This window comes from Otolemur garnettii, unplaced genomic scaffold (genome assembly GCF_000181295.1).
Source record: "Otolemur garnettii isolate 467f Iridium unplaced genomic scaffold, OtoGar3 scaffold00049, whole genome shotgun sequence".
Classification (NCBI taxonomy): domain Eukaryota; kingdom Metazoa; phylum Chordata; class Mammalia; order Primates; family Galagidae; genus Otolemur; species Otolemur garnettii.
Window position 1 is genome coordinate 13,234,364 of NW_003852444.1, and position 17,300 is coordinate 13,251,663.

Genomic DNA, 17,300 nt, shown 5'->3' on the forward strand with positions numbered 1-17,300 from the left:
ATGGGGCCGGCGCCTTACTCCTTGAGCCACAAGTGCTGCCCGAGACAGTTTATTTCATTATTGAACAGTTACCCTTACGTATAATCTTAAATGTTCTTTCTTGAAGCTTCTACTAGATTGTTTGAGTTCTGCCCTCTGGGATATTATTACTATACTATATGGTAATTCTTTTAATGCATTCTAAATACTTGCACAGAAACAAATATGTGACTGGTTTTTGTAAATTATTTTGAAAGAAGTGTTTTGCAAGAAAATGTTTTACATCAACAGGTTTTTCTTTTTTAATGTTATTAGGGAACAATGTTGCAAGCAATTGAAAGGTACATGAAGCAAGCCATTGTGGATAAAGTCTCCAGTGTATCCAGTTCTGCCCTGGTATCATCCTTAGTAAGTGCCCAGTTCTTATGCATGGTACAGTTTCTAGTTGTAAAAACAAAGTATCACTGTGATTCTCTTGCAAATAAAACAGTTAAAAATATGTATCCATCTCTATTATTTTATCTAAGTGTGCTTTATCTAGAGTAGCATTGAGTAATTAAAATGGGCACTTAAAAACATAACATTTCCATGTTTAAAAAGTTTCAGGGATCCCAAATTATATTGTACATGTAATAAAGGTGTGGGTAAGGTTAAGGTAGGGGACAGGTTGGAAACTGAGGGTGATTCTCTTTAATTTAAAATCTTCCCTTATGACCTGCACTTCTGCCTCTTGTCTCTTTGTCCTGTGCTTTCCTTGGTACCTGAGTCTACAGGTATCCTTCAATACAGAGTTTCCTTCCCCACTTCTTAATTTTCTCCCAGCAAGTTATAGCTTTTTTTTTTTTTTAATCAAAACAATATTTATTAAAACCTTTATTCATGGCATTTGATTAAAATCAGTTACTACTGTGTGAATGCGTTAGGGAATCTGAATTACAAGAGTCCTGGATTCTTGAATATAATTGGTTGATTTTACAGCAGGGGTTATACTAGTAGTATTCTGCTTCTTTCTTCCAGGGGGGTTTCCTGAGAATAAAACTTAACGCTATATATATATATTTTAAAGGAAAGACTATTTATGTATTTAAGACAGAGTCTTTACTTTGTCGCCCTTGGTAGAGTGCTGTGGCATCATAGCTCACAGCAACCTCAAACTCTTGGGCTTAAGTGATTATCTTGCCTTAGCCTCCCAAGTAGCTGGGACTACAAGCGCCTGCCACAATGCCCAGCAATTTTTTTGTTGCAGTTATCATTGTTCTTTAGCTGGCCCAGGCCAGGTTTGAATCTGCCAGCCTTGATGTATGTGGCTGGAACCATAACCACTGTGCTATGGGCGCCGAGCCAAAACTTAACAATATTAACATTATTATTATTATTTTTGAGACAGAACCTCAGGCTGTTGCCCTGGGTAGAGAGCTGTGGCATCACCGCTCACAGCAACCTCCAACTCCTGGGCTCAAGCGAGTCTCCTGCCTCTACCTCCCAAGTAGCTGGGACGACAGGCGCCCGCCACAATGCCCGGCTGTTTTTTGGTTGCAGCTGTCATTGTTGTTTGTCAGACCTGGTCTGGATTCGAACCCCCAGCTCAGGTGTATGTGGCTGGTGCCTTAGCCGCTTGAGCCACAGGCACTGAGCCAATATTAACATTATTTAAGCACCATTCTATTGAATATTCCCTCCCTTTGTTTCCCCTTTAATTACTTTTATGTACCTCTCTGAACTCAGAAACATATATTCACGTTTGCAAAGTGGTACTGGAGAAAATGCTTCTGGTTTAGTGGTTGCCCCAGGAGTAGAGATTTGAAATAAACTATGAAGCTACAGACTTCTCTTTCTTTGGGGAAATGTGTGATTTTCTAGAAAACTAACTCATGTTTTTAAACTTGCACTGACCATGCGTTATCCATTCTCATTTTTTTTTTCTGTATTTAGCACATGATGAAGATAAGCTATGATGTGGTTAAGCGCTGGATCAATGAAGCCCAAGAAGCTGCATCAAGTGATAATATTATGGTCCAGGTATTGTCATTAAATCATATTAGTTTATGTCTCAGGATCAGCTGTCTTTAAGGTAGTGGTTTAGGGACAGTGCATTAATTCCCCAGATAAGCATTGGCATATTAAGCAGCCTTCTAGTACCGATATTCAAGTAATAATCTCACTAATTGTGATTACTGTTTAGTAGAAGCTAGATGACCTCCTATAGACTATTCAGAAAAGATTCTTATAATTCAGTAGTAGTTTGAGATACTCATTCTAAAAGTCTTCCACAAGGCATTGCAGTCTTTTATTTCAAAAATAATTTATGCAAAAGATGTCTGATTCCAAGTTTCTCAAGCCTTGATTGTAAATATCACAAAAACAAGGAATGCTTTTTATTTTGTGAAATTTTAAAACCATTTTGTCAAAAAAGATTTCCTTTTGGTATTTATTAGGCTATTCTTTATTAAGAAGAACAGGCTTAAATTCTTAACTGGCTATTTTGTATAAAGTACCCCATTATATTTGAGAAGGTATTTATTTATGCCCTTTCATTATTTACGTCTCTCATGTTAGCATGTTTAGTTATGAGGCAGCTGTGTAGTAATTTTCTTCTCCTGGGAGACACTCTCACTCTACTAACTCTGATAGTTGTGTTTTTATACAAAATGTCATGATAAAGGCACTCCTCTAGCCTACTTCAGGAAATTAATCCTTTAACTACTAAGGTGGCCACAGATGATTTAAAGCCACAAAAAGAGACCTATATCCCATTATCCTTTGTACTGAGGATGTGTGAGTCAATATTGAACCTGCTGGAGTCATCTTCAGATTATATGTCATATTCTTCTTACTTGCCCAGTCTAAATTTCCAACTTCTGGGGGTAAATTAGTTAAATGTGAGAAAAGTATTCTCTTTGTGGACATTTGACTTAGGTATCTTTTTATATTTAATCTAGTTCTGTGTGATCCTGTTTTTGCGTATTTTGTCTTCTTTGTAATCTGTCTGATCCATTCTTTTTCTTGTTCTTTAGTATCATGCATTGGGGGTCCTGTATCACCTTAGAAAGAATGATCGCCTTGCTGTTTCCAAGATGTTGAATAAATTTACTAAATCTGGTCTCAAATCACAGTTTGCTTACTGCATGTTAATCCGGATTGCTAGTCGCTTACTTAAAGAAACTGAAGATGGGTAAGTGTTTTCACCTAAACTTGAGTTATTCTCCATTTTCAAGTTAAAATACCTCAGTGTTTATTTCCATTATGAATATTTTCTGGACAGTGCTGACTTTAAAGATGTGTAAGTGTGATGTTTTACAAATTAAAAAAAAAAATTCACAGATTCCAAGTAGCACTTTTATTGCCTTAATGTATTCTCTTATATATGTATTGCTTAATAGATTGTGGTCATTAGTAACACATTATCAAACTGATATTGAATAAAAAGTACTCATAGATCATAGGAAATACAGATAATTAAATATGAGAGCAGGAAGAGACATTAAGAATCATCTTGTCTATCCTTTTTATTTTTATAAAAAAAGAATGTTGAAGTATTGCATTTAATGATTTCCCCGAGATCATTCTGAGAGTCTGAGGTACTTAATGACCTTACTAAGTGTATCTTAGCAGTATTTTGAAGGCTAGGAAAGGCAGGAAAAAGACATAGGTATAGTAAGCTAGGGGTGGTTATAGAGAGCAAGAAAGTCCCCCCTTCTCTTGCCCAAAAGGCTTATAGCTGAGCTTTAATAAAATAGAGCTTTCTTGGCTAGGCACCCGTAGTTCAGTGGTTAGGGCGCCAGCTGCAAACACCGAGACAGGTGGGTTCAAACCCTGCCTGGGCCAGCTAAACAACAATGACAACTGTAACAAAAAATAGCTGGCTGTTGTGGCAGGCACCTGTAGTCCCAGCTACCTGGGAGGCTGAAGCAAGAGAATCTTTGTAAGCCCAAGAGTTTGAGGTTGCTGTGAGTGGTGCCATCGCACTCTACGAAGGGCAACATAATGAGACTCTGTTTCAAAAAAACAAAAACAAAAAAACCCAGAGCTTTCTCATGAGACCTGGGAAGTTGAGGTGTAACACAGAGAAAGATATCTAGAATCTGTCACTGCTCAGTACTAAAGGTTTGCTGAGAGAATTCTGATTTGTCTTTCAAATTATTTATTAAGCAACAGAGAACTGAATCTAATTAGTGCTGCAGCAAAGTCCAGACTCAGACCAGCTACTAGCTACAACTGAAAATTAGTATCTGTGCTTTTCTGGTGATAAACAATTTTTACATTAGTATGTACTGTACCTTATAAGCAGTGACTAGCAAACAATCAAATAAGACAAGTAAGCAGGGAAAGGTGACCCATAATCAAGAGAAATGAAGCAGTCAGTAGGATACTTTCAGGTGACCAAAATATTAGAATTAGTAGGCAGTGACTTTAAAACTGTTGTAAAAATACTAAAGGATGGGTACTTAACCGGTAAGGAATTTAACAGAGAAATAGAAATTAGAAAAAAAATCTTGAACAAAAGAATGCAACATCAAAAATAAATTATTAATAGCACAGATTGGACACAGTGGAAAATTAGAGAACTTGAAGACAGATCAATAGAAATTGCCCAAACTGGGCGGTGCCTGTGGCTCAAAGGAGTAGGACGCCAGCCCCATATGCCAGAGGTGGCAGGTTCAAACCCAGCCCCTGCCAAAAGCTGCAAAAAAAAAAGAAAGAAAAAAATTGCCCAAACTGAAGCATAGAGAAAAAACTAGTGTATATGTAATGAGAGAGAGTCTCAGAAGGAAAGGAAGGAGAATAGAGCAGAATAAATAATTTGAAGAGATGATGGATGAGAATTTTCCAAAATTAATGAAAGGCACAGATCCAAGAAGGTCAGTGAAACTCAAGTAGGATAAATAAAAGAAAACCACCCCAACCTATATATAGTGTAAGTAAAAAGTTCAAAACCCCAAAAAGAAGGAATGAAGGAAACCTAGAAAGTAGCACCACCCCCAGCAAACACATGCTCAAGGTTCAGGGAAACAAAAGTAAGAATATAAGAATAATTGTTGACTTCTCCAAAGAATATGGATGTCAGAAGATAGTAATGGTGATCTTAAAATTGTGGAAATAAGCAGCTGTCAATCCAAAATTTTATACTCTGTAAAAATATCCTGCCAAAAGAAGATGAAATAAATACACCTTTAGCCAGGAAAAAGCCCTGAAAGGATTTGTGTCCACTGTACTTGCATTATAAAGGACACTAAAATAAGTTATCAGACCAAAAAAAAAAAAAAAAGGTAGTAAATGAGTGCTTGGATCTTCAGGGAGGATTTAAGAGGAACACAAAGGGTGAATAGGAGGTAAATTTTTTAAAGGCCATAGGAAAACTTAATAAATACATAAAATTTTGAGGGGAAGGAGGAAGATGGCAGCTGAGTAACAACTTCTTTGCAGCTGGCACGGTGAGATTGGGGAAGAAGACTCCAGGCATCTCTGGCTCACATGTGTGCTCTGCCCAGAAACATCCCTTTGGGGACTAAGGGAGACAGCGAGAGACTTCTGGACCCCAGGAGGAGGACAAAAACAGTGGAGAAGTAGCAAGTGCTTGCGTTCATTTGATCTGTGCCAGGGCTGCCACAGCTGTAACTACAGCAGCAGTGAGATTGCAAACAGGGAAGATGTTCGCTGTGGGCTGTTTTGTTTCTTTTGATTTGGGCACTCGGTGTTTTGTTTCTTTTGATTTGGGCACTCAGTTGAACTACCTTGGGAGAACTTGGGCGAGAATATGGATGACTTTAAGTGTGTCTAGGGCCCAGGACTGAGCCACTGAGCCCAAACAGAGCTAATATTGTTCTGCTGTGGGCCCTGCACGCAGCTGTTATGAGAGAACTGCCCCTGCAGGCTCTGTCCTCAGGGTTGCAGAATAAGGCTCGGGTTGTGAGACATTGGGCGAGTGATGTGGTGATTGAGCAGTGCCAAAGGCCGGGACTGAGACTCTGGGGAAGAGTGGAGATTTCAGTGTTTGGCAGTAGCAGGTCTGCCTTGCAGCCTCGGCCCTCAGGGGCATAGAGTGAGACCAGTTTTGGTACACTGGATAAGCAGGCAGCCACTTCAGGAGAGATCCCACTGACAAGTGCTTTTCTGGGAAAGTTTCTGCTTAGCCATGTTTAATGGTTTTAAGTATCTTTTAAGCTGCCTGAGGAGAGATTTAGGCTCTCAACCCCGGGGGGTTTGAGAAATCAGCAGAGGCCTCCAGTCTCCATCTCATAGAGCTATATCAGCATTGTGATTAACATCTCATACCCTAGAAGATCACCTGTTGCCCAGACAATATTAAGCAAGATATATATACTGCTTTGTTTTTGGTTTGAGTTATTATTATTTTTTTAAATTTCAACATTTTTACTCTAGATTTTTCTTTCTTCATTTAAATAGAATTTTCCATTGTTGCCTTCTTTAATAATAAGAACTTCAGTGCGGTGCCTGTAGCTCAGTGGTAGGGTGCTAGCCCCATATACTGAGGGTGGCAGGTTCAAACCTAGACCTGGCCAAACTGCAACCAAAAAAAAATAGCTGGGTGTTGTGGTGGGCACCTGTAGTTCTAGCTACTTGGGAGGTTGAGATAAGAGAATTGCCTAAGCCCAGGAGTTGGAGGTTGCTGTGAGCTGTGACTCTGTGGCGGTCTACCAAGAGCAATAAAGTGAGACGGTCTCTAAAAAAAAAAAAAAAATAATAACTTCATTTTTGCTAGTGTTTCTGCCTCTATTATTTGGTTTTTCCTCCAGTTTTATCCCATAAGGTTTTCTGTCTATTTGTTTTGGTTTGATTTATAGTTTTTTTGTCTTTCTTCTCTATTTGGTGGAGGTGGGGTACTGTGTCTGAACAGGCTGGCAAAGAGCTGCTTTGGAAATCAACCAACTCAAGGAAATCACCCAACTCAGCACCCCCAGAGGTTGGGAGTTTTGAAGGTTGGGTCAAAGTACCCCACTGTACACCTTTATTACTCCTGTCTCCCTCTTCCCGTGCCTCTCTTCTTTTTGTCAGCATTTCCTTTTACTCACCTCCTCTCCTTTCTCTTTTTTCTTTTTTTAAAATCTTTTTTCCTTTATTGCTGTTCAGTCTTCTCATCCTTTTGGTCCTATACCAAAAGGACTCATTGAAACCTTAGGCCAGAGGCATGGTAACTTAAAGAGCAAGAGGAAGTGAAAGGAAAATTAGGGCAAGGAAACAGATAAAAGAAAACACTCATGAGGAAGAATCAGCAGAAAAATCCTGGCAACATGAAAAACCAGTCCAGAGCAACCCCTTCAAGGGACCATGAGGTAGCTACTACAGAGGATTCCACCTATAAAGAAATGTTAGAAATGATAGAAGGGGAATTTAAAATACAGATGATGAAAACATTGAAGGAAATTGCTGAGAAAGTAGAAAATAACCAAAAGGAAATCCAAAAACAGAGTCAAATAAGAGATGAATGATATGAAGAATATAGAAAGGATATAGCAGAACTGAAGGAATTGCAGCAGTCAATTAGGGAACTTAAAGATGCAATAGAAAGTATCAACAACAGATGAGACCATGCAGAAGAAAGAATCTCAGAGGTAGAGGATAAAGCTCTTGAGATAACTCAGATAGTTAAAGAGGCAGAAAAGAAGAGAAAGCAGAATGTTCACTGACAGAATTATGGGACTTTATGAAGCATTCAAAGATACGAGTTATAGGTATCCCAGAAGGGGAAGAAGAATGTCCCAGAGAAATGGAAGCCATACTAGAGAATATTATAAGTGAAAATTTCCCAAATATCACCAAAGATTCTGACACACTTCTTTCAGAGGGATATTGGACCCCAGGTTGCCTCAACTCAAATAGAGCTTCTCCAAGACACATTGTGATGAACTTGTCCAAAGTCAAGACAAAAAGTAAATATTTTGCAAGCTGCCAGGAGTAAATGCCAATTGACCTACAGGGGCAAATCCATTAGGGTGACTGCAGACTTCTCTAATGAAACTTTCCAAGCTGGAAGACCATGGTCATCCACCTTTAATCTATTTAAAAAGAACAATTTCCAGCCCAGACTTCTATATCTTGCTAAGCTAAGCTTTAACATTGATGGAGAAATCATATCTTTTCCTGATATGCAAACATTGAGGAAATTTGCCAAAATAAGTATTTCTCTACAGGAAATACTTCAACCTATTCTATACACTGACCACTACAATGGACTACCAGCAATGTAAGCACCCAGAAATTAAAGGACAGAACCTAGCTTCCCCAAAGATGCAAAAGGTAAAACTAAGCAATGGACTTTCACAAAATAAGATGAATAGAATGCTACCGCACTTATCAGTTATCTCAATAAATGTTAATGGCTTGAATTCCCCACTGAAAAGGCATAGATTGGCTGATTAGATTAAAACACAAGTCATCCATTTGTTTTCTGCAGGAAACACACCTAGCCTCAAAAGACAAATTAAAACTTAGAGTTAAAGGTTGGAAGACAATTTTTCAGGTAAACGGAATTCAGAAGAAAAGAGGGGTTGCAATCTTATTTTCAGATACATGTGGATTTAAAGCAACTAAAGTCAAAAATGACAAAGATAGTCCCTTCATATTGGTCAAGGGAAAAATACAAGAAGAAGATATTTCAATTCTAAATATTTATGCACCCAACTTAAATGCTCCCAGATTCTTGAAATAGACCTTAATTAGTTTGAGCAATATGACATCCTATAGCATCATAATAACAGGGGACTTTAACACCCCTCTTACAGATCCTCTAAACAGAAATTAAACAAAGATATAAGGGACTTAAATGAGACCCTTTTGAACAACTGTGCTTGATAGACATATATAGAACATTCCATCCCAAAGCTGGAGAAGTACATTCTTCTCATCGGCCCATGGAATATTCTCCAAAATTGATCATATCCTAGGACACAAAACAAACCTCAACAGAATAAAAGGAATTGAAATTTTACCTTGTATCATCTCAGACCACAAGGGAATGAAAGGTGGAACTCAACTCCAACAAAAAACGTTCAACCCCACACAAAGGCATGGAAATTAAACTACCTTATGCTGAATGAGAGTTGGGTGCAGGAAGAAATGAAAGAGGAAATCATTAACTTCCTTGAGCATAACAACAATGAAAACATAAGCTACCCAAATCTGTGGGATACAGTAAAAGCAGTCCTGAGAGGAAGATTTATCACTTTAGATCCTTATATCCCCAAAACAGAAATAGAGCGCATCAACAAACTCACAAGCCATCTTATGGAATTGGAAAAAGAAGAACAATCTACGTCTAAACCCAGCAGAAGAAAATTAAATCAGAGATTAATGGAATTGAGAACAATAGAATTATTCAGAAAATTAATGAAACAAGGAGTTGGTTTTTTGAACAAAATAAGTAAAATAGATAAACCATTGGCCAGATTAACTAGAAATAGAAAAGTAAAATCTCTAGTAACCTCAAACAGAAATGATAAAGGAGAAATAACAACTGATGCCACAGATTTACAAGAGATTATCTGTGAATATTGCCAGAAACTCTATGCCCAGAAATTTGACAATGTGAAGGAAATGGATCAATATTTGGAATCACACTCTCTCCCTAGACTTAGCCAGGAAAAATAAATATCCTGAACAATTTTTTATCAATTTTCAATAGATACAAGAAACAATAAAAAATCTCCAAAGAAAAAAATGCCCTGGTCCAAATGGCTTAACACCAGAATTCTATCAAACCTTCAAAGAAGAGCTTATTCCCATACTCCTGATATTATTCCAAAAAATTGAGGAGGATGAAATCTTCCCCCAATACATTCTGTGAAGCAAGTATCACCCTGATACCAAAACCAGGAAAAGACCCAATTAAAAGGAGCACTTCAGACCAATTTCACTAATGAATATAGATGCAAAAATTCTCAACAAAATCCTAGGCAATAGATTACAGCTCATCATCAAAAAAGTCATACATCATGATCAAGTAGGTTTCATCCCAGGGATGCAAGGCTGGTTTAACATATGCAAGTCCATAAATGTTATTCACTGTATCAACAGAAGCAAAAACAGAAGCCATGTGATCCTTTCAATAGATGCAGAAAAAGCATTCGATAAAATCAAGCATCCTTTTCTAATTAGGACACTGAAGAGTATAGGCATAGGTGGCACATTTCTTAAACAGATGGACGCTATCTATGACAACCCCCCAGCTAATATTTTACTGAATGGAGTAAAGTGGAAAGTTTTTCCATTTAGAACTGGAACTAGACAAGATTGTCCTCTGTCACCATTACTATTCAACATAGTGCTGGAAGTTCTAGCCAATACAATTAGGCAAGAGAAGGAAATAAAGGGCATCCAGATGGGAGCAGAGGAGGTCAAACCCTCCCCTCATTGCTGACAATATGATTTATGTTTAGAGAACCCCAAAGACTGAATCACAAGACTCCTAGAAGTCATCAAAAAATACAGTAATGTCTCAGGATATCTAAGATCAATGTCCACAAGTCAGTAGCCTTTGTATACATCAACAACAGCCAAGATGAGAAGCTAATTAAGGACACAACTCTCTTCACTATAGCTTCAAATAAAATGAAATACCTCGGTAAAGACCTAACAAAAGAGGTAAAGGACCTCTATAAAGAAAATTGTGAAACCCTAAGAAAGGAAATAGCAGAGGATATTAATTTTTTATTGAAACAAATGCCAAATTTTATTACATGAGTTAATTTTTACGTCCAAGCACAAGGATAATGAAATATATTTTCCATGCAAAATATTATATACATTAAGTAACATACAGTGGTAACAATGCAGTGTAGGTTTCCTGGGAGGCAGATTCTGTGATAGAAGTACACATGCAAGAAGTGTATTTATTGGGCAGTGCTGTCTGGATGAGGACCAGTGAGAATGGAAGAATGAAGCAGGATAGACAGAGCAAGAAGTTGAACTCTATCGAAGTCCCAACAAATGTCTCAGTTGATCCCTTGAGGAACCTCCAAAGTTGGGAAAGCCCCTCAAAGATATCTGAATTGAGGCAATGGTCAGATTTGCCACCCCACAAACATGAATGTTGAGTGAGATGACTCTCTTTAGTCAGGGGCAATTTCCAGAGAAGAACTCAGCAGAGAGTAGCAAACTACCAAAAGGGCAAGGAAACAGATAAAAGAAAACACTCATGAGGAAGAATCGGCAGAAAAATACTGGCAACATGAAAAACCAGTCCAGAGCAACCCCTTCAAGGGACCGCGAGGTAGCTACTGCAGAGGATTCCACTTATAAAAGAAATGTTAGAAATGATAGAAGGGGAATTTAAAATACAGATGATGAAAACAATGAAGGAAATTTGAGAAAGTGGAAAACAACCAAAAAACAATGAAGGAAATTGGGAAAGTGGAACATAACCAAAGGAAATCCAAAAACAGAGTCAAATAAGAGATGAATGATATGAAGAATATAGAAGGATATAGCAGAACTGAAGGAATTGAAGCAGTCAATTAGGGAATTAAAGGTGCAATAGAAAGTATAACAGATTAGATCATGCAGAAGGAAGAATCTCAGAGGTAGAGGATAAAGCTCTTGAGATAATTCAGATAGTTAAAGAGGCAGAAAAGAAGAGAGAGAAAGCAGAATGTTCACTGACAGAATTTTGGGACTTTATGAAGCGTTCAAATATATGAGCAGAGGATATTAATCAATGGAAGAACATACCATGCTCATGGCTGGGAAGAATCAACATTGTTAAAATATCTGTACTTCCCAAAGCAATCTACCAATTAAAGCCATCCCTATTAAAATACCAACATCGTACTTTCAAGACTTTGAAAAAACGATTCTTCATTTTGTATGGAACCAGAAAAAACCCCGTATAGCTACAGCAGTTCTTAGTAATAAGAAAGCTGGGCGCATCAGCATATCAGCTATAAGGCCATAGTGTTCAAGACAGCATGGTACTGACACAAAAATAGACACGTAGGCATTTGGAATTGAATAGGAAACCAGGAAATGAAACTAACATCTCACAACCACCTAATCTTTGATAAACCAAACAAGAACATACACTGGGGAAAGACTCCCTGTTCAATAAATGGTGCTGGGAGAACTGGATATCCACATGTAAAAGACTGAAACTGGACCCACACCTTTCTCAACTCACAAAAATTTATTCAAGATGGATAAATTTAAGATGGATAAATTTAAGATGGATAAATTTATTCAAGATGGATAAATTTAAGGCATGAAATGATAAAATCCTCAAAAAAGCATAGGAAAAATACTGGAAGATACTGGCCTGGGGAAAGACTTCATGAAGAATACTGTGGTGGCAATTGCAACAACAACAAAAATAAACAAATGGGACTTAATGAAACTGAAAAGCTTCTGTACAGCTAAGGAGACAACAATCAAAGCAAAAAGACAACCTACACAATGGGAAAGGATATTCGCATATTTTGAATCAGATAAAAGCTTGATAACTAGGATCTTTAGTGAACTCAAATTAATCCACTTGTAAAAAGCCAACAATCCTATATTTCAATGGGGAAGAGACATGAATAGAACCTTCTCTAAAGAAGACAGACGAATGACTAGCAAACATATGAAAAAATGCTCACCATCCCTAATTATTAGAGAAATGCAAATCAAAACCACCCTGAGGTATCATCTAACCCTAGCGAGAATGGCCCACATCACAAAATCTCAAAATTGCTGGTGTGGATATGGAGAGATGGGAACACTTTTATACTGCTGATGGGACTGCAGACTAATACAGACTTTTTGGAAGGAAGTATGGAGAACCCTCAAAGAACTCAAGCTAGACTTTTCTTGATCCTGTAGTCCCATTGCTGGGCATCTACCCAGAAGGAAAAAAATCCTTTTGCCGTAGGACACTTGCACTAGACTGTTAACTGCAGCTTAATTTACAATCGCCAAAATGTGGAAACAGCCTAAATGCCCACCAACACAGGAATGGATTAACAAGCTGTGGTATATGTATACCATGGAATACTATTAAGCCATTAAAAAGAGACTTTACATCCTTTGTATTAACCTGGATGGAAGTGGAACACATTATTCTTAGTAAAGTAACACAAGAACAGAGAAGCATGAATCCTATGTACTCAATTTTGATATGAGGACAATTAATGACCTAGTATATGGTGGGGGAAGGAGAGAGCAGAGAGAGAGAGAAGGAGGGAGGGGAGTGGGAGAAAGGAAAAGCAGAGCGAGGAAAGGAGGGAGAGGGTGGGGTGTCCCACACCTTTTAGGAGCAAGACACAATTGTAAGAGGGACTTTACCTAACCAGTGCAGTCAGTGTAACCTGGTTTCTTATACCCTCAAGGAATCCCCAACAATAAAAAAAAGGGAAAAGAAAAAAAAAATTTTGACAAAAAATAACAATAGATTGTGGTGCTTATCCATAGAAATGAAGCATATGACAATAGTAGAGAAACAGAATCAGAATCATGTACTTGTGAGCTGTATTTCTTATCAAGTAATATATTATTTGATGGTTTACTGTGATATGGATGAATATTGTAACCACTCCAAAGGCTAAGAGATACAGATGTTACGTGTCAACAGAGGGGATAAAATGGGATATTTTAAAATAATCAGTTATACTTCCTGCTACTAGTAATGGCAGTATTGATTGATAGGATTAACAGTCCTGGGAAGAATGATTATATCTTTGATACAAAAATAAGCAACCCCCAAAGAAAACTTACAGCTATTTGAAAGTATTGGTGAATGATAAAAAGCAGGCAAAACTGGACAAAAGTTGTGCCTGAAAGACAAAAGGTCTGCTGGGTGAAATTTGAGTACTTCTGGCAATTCTCCTGATCACATTTTGGAATTCTTTGGTGTGGCAGAAAACAACAGTATTTATTGGACAGAGGGATCAGAACCTAGTAAAATTGGGTGAAAATCCTGGAAAGGAGGGAGCCACAACAAGGGTAAGTCTGAAAATCAATTTTTTTTTTTTTTTTTTTTTTTTGAGACAGAGTCTTACTCTGTGTCTTGGGCTGGAGAGTGCAGTGGCATCATCATAGCTCACTGCAACTCAAAAAACTTTTAAGTTCTAATGATGTTCCTGCTTCAGCCTCCCAAACAGTTGGGACTACAGGAATGTGCCACTGCACCTGCCTGATTTTTTCTATTTTTGGTAGAGATGGGTCTTGCTGTTTCTCAGGCTGATGTCAAACTGCTGATTTCAAGAAATCTTCCCTCCTTGGCCTCCCAAAGTGCTAGAATTATAGGCACGAGCCACCATCCCAGCCTCAAAATTAGATTTAAACTCTGCAAAAATCATTGATCTACTTCTGAACTATACATGCACAGAAGAAAATCTGCCAGAAAGCAGTAGCTGTAAGCTGAAAGAACTGAATGGAGAATTTACTTTTCACCAGCAAGTCACAATGGAGGAGATAAAGTTTGTAGTTTGATTCTAGCCAAGGTGCCTGCTAAAGAAACACCCTAAATTCCAGAAGAGTCTTTGTAATCTATCATTCACAATATTTAGCATATAGTAAAAAATTACTGGAAATGCAAAGAATTTAGAAGGTATGACCAATAGTAAAGAGAAAAATCCATCAATAGAAATTGACCCTGATATAATCCAGACATTGGATTTAGCAGACAGTCTTTAAAGCATCTGTTATAAATCTGGCTCGGTGCCTGTAGCTCAACCGGCTAAGGCGCCAGCCACGTACACCTAAGGTGGCAGGTTTGAATCTAGCCCAAACCCGCCAAACAACAATGATGGCTGCAACCAAAAAATAGCCGGGTGTTGTGGCAGGCGCCTGTGGTCCCAGCTACTTGGGAGGCGGAGGCAGGAGACTCGCTTAAGCCCAGGAGTTGGAGGTTGCTGTGAGCTGTAATGCCACAGCACTCTACCCGGGGGACAGCTTGAGGCTCTGTCTCAAAAAAAAAAAAAAAAAAAAAAAAGCATCTGTAATAAATCTATCCAAGACTTTAATGAAGAACAGCTATGAATGAACAGGGGAAATGGAAACTATAAAAAAGAGCTAAATGGAAACTTTACAGCTTATAAGTACTGTATCAGTCAGGATTCAACCAGAGAAGTGGAACCCAGAGGACATCCATAGGTAGAGATTTATTACAAGGAATTGGTGCAGTTTGGGTGCTAGCTTAGCAAGTCCTGCATCCAGAGTAGGCTATCGAGAAAGGAAGATCACAGGCAGGCTAGAAGTGAGGCATAGGAGAAAGCTGCTGCACATGGGTAGAATTAGTCATCTCACATTAACTATAAGCAGTTAAGATGAAACCAGGTCACATTTTCATCTCTGGAAACCTCAAATAAATATCCAACTTGATCATTTATAAGTTCTGCTTTATAAGTAACTGCAGGACACAAAATGACTAACGTCACTGGGTTACAATACACTAGGTTCCCCAGTTTACAATAATGTTTCTCAGTTCTGAGCCCTCACTGCTGTGTCCTCCAAATCTAGATTTCTACAGGGAGTTTGTGAGACCTGACCAGCAGTGTCCTTAGTTAACAGTTTTCTAGTTAACAGTCTGTTTAAAGTTTCTTCCACTCAGAGCCTGATTCCACAGACGGTTCTACAATTTTAGATATTTGTTACAGTACCACTTCATTTATAAGGCGCTAAAATCTGTGTTAGTTTTTTTATTGCTATTACCACAAATGTAATGGCTTATAATAACATCCATTTATTATCTGATAGATATGTAGGTTAGAAGTCCAACACAAGTTTCATGGGACTAACATGAAGGTATTGGCATGGTGCCTTGCTGGAGGTTTTAGGAAACAATCTACTAACAATCTAAATTATTGGACAAATTCATTGTTTGTGTATATGGGTTTTAGGTCCCTACTGGCTTTTAGCCAGAGATTTGCCTGTGCCTCTAAGCTGCCTGTGTTCTTTCTCATACTTCCAAGTGTTTCTTTCATCACTTGCATGATGATCCGCACATTTCAGAGCCAGCAATAGTGTGTTGAGTTTGCATTTTGAATTTCTATGGTTTACCTTTCTGCCAAATGTCTTCTGCCTCTTCTTTCACTGTATCTCTAAGTGCTCATGGGATTAGATTGCATCAGGTGTGTAACCTTAATTATATCTGCAAAGTTTTTTTGCCAGATTATGATGTAGCATATGTAGTATGGACCAGTTTCAGGAATAAAGACATGGACATCTTTAGGGGGGCCATTCTGCCTCTACAAGTATAATAAGATAATTTCATGGATGGACTTAATAGCAGATTACAGATGACAGATGGTAGATGAAAGAGAGAAAGAGTTAGAAATCATTAATTTGAAGATAGAGCAATAGGAAGTAACTAATTTGAACAGAGAGAAAACAGATTAAAGAAAATAAGAGAATGTCAAAGAGAACATGGATAACATCAAATAGCCTAATATGTAATTGGCATCCAGATGAAACAAAAAAAGATATTTGAAGAAATAATTTTCTAATATAGGCTTATTCTGAGAGTACAGGGCTGATCTTACAGCCAAAAATTAACATCGTATACCTCATTTAAGAGATAAAGGAGAAAAATCTTAGTATCTTAATGGGTACCCCAAAAAAGCAGTTGATAGCATTTAATGACAATTCTTGATTATAAATCTCTGCAAACCAGGATTAGAAGGATATATCATTATTCTAATAAGAGTATTAAAAAAACTTCAGTAAATTTTATCCTTGCTTAGTGGTGAACTATTAAAGGCTTTCTCCCTATAGTTGTAAATGAGAGAGCCAAGGATGTCTGTGTTTCCATTTTTTAAGGAGCAATTTGCCAGAAGTCCTTAGTGCATTAAGTGAAGAAAAATAAAATGTCTGAAGATTTGAAAGAAAGACATAACACTATATTTTAGAAAATGGAAAATAATGTATATATTATTATTATCTATTAGAATTTATGTATTTACCAGGGTTGCTGGATAGAGGGCCAATATCCAAAATCAGTTTTATTTATTATCCCATCAGCCAATCAATAAGATAAAATTTTGAACAGATGGTATCATTTTTATTAATAATTGATTGAAATTAAATCCTTAGAAATAAATCTCCCAAATATACCTCTACACAGAAAATTATAAAATATTAATTAAAGTATGACTGAAATAAATGGAGATATATAACATGTTCTTAAACTGGAATATTTAACACTGTGTCACATCTTAAGATTCCACGAGCCCCCAATTAAAATCCCAGTTAGCTTCTTATAAACACTAAACAAGTTTGAATGGCATAGGTCCACTTATCTGTGGATTGTCTTCTACCTCTGTTGCCTTCATGATGATCCACTTCCACTTAATGAATAATAAGTATATTTTCTCTTCCTTATGATTTTCTTTTTT

The 17,300-nt window shown here is 37.5% G+C and overlaps 1 protein-coding gene across 3 annotated transcripts in view; it reads left to right on the forward strand.

Moving 5' to 3' along the window:
* Positions 1 to 17,300, forward strand: part of LOC100959858 (coatomer subunit gamma-2) — a 112,761-nt gene that overhangs the window by 55,546 nt on the left and 39,915 nt on the right. For all 3 annotated transcript variants that reach the window (XM_003791614.2, XM_023514223.1, XM_023514224.1), the window contains 3 exons: positions 295 to 387; positions 1,912 to 1,998; positions 2,994 to 3,151. In XM_003791614.2, the coding sequence (XP_003791662.1) occupies positions 295 to 387; positions 1,912 to 1,998; positions 2,994 to 3,151 (338 nt within the window). The remainder of the gene's footprint in view (positions 1 to 294; positions 388 to 1,911; positions 1,999 to 2,993; positions 3,152 to 17,300) is intronic.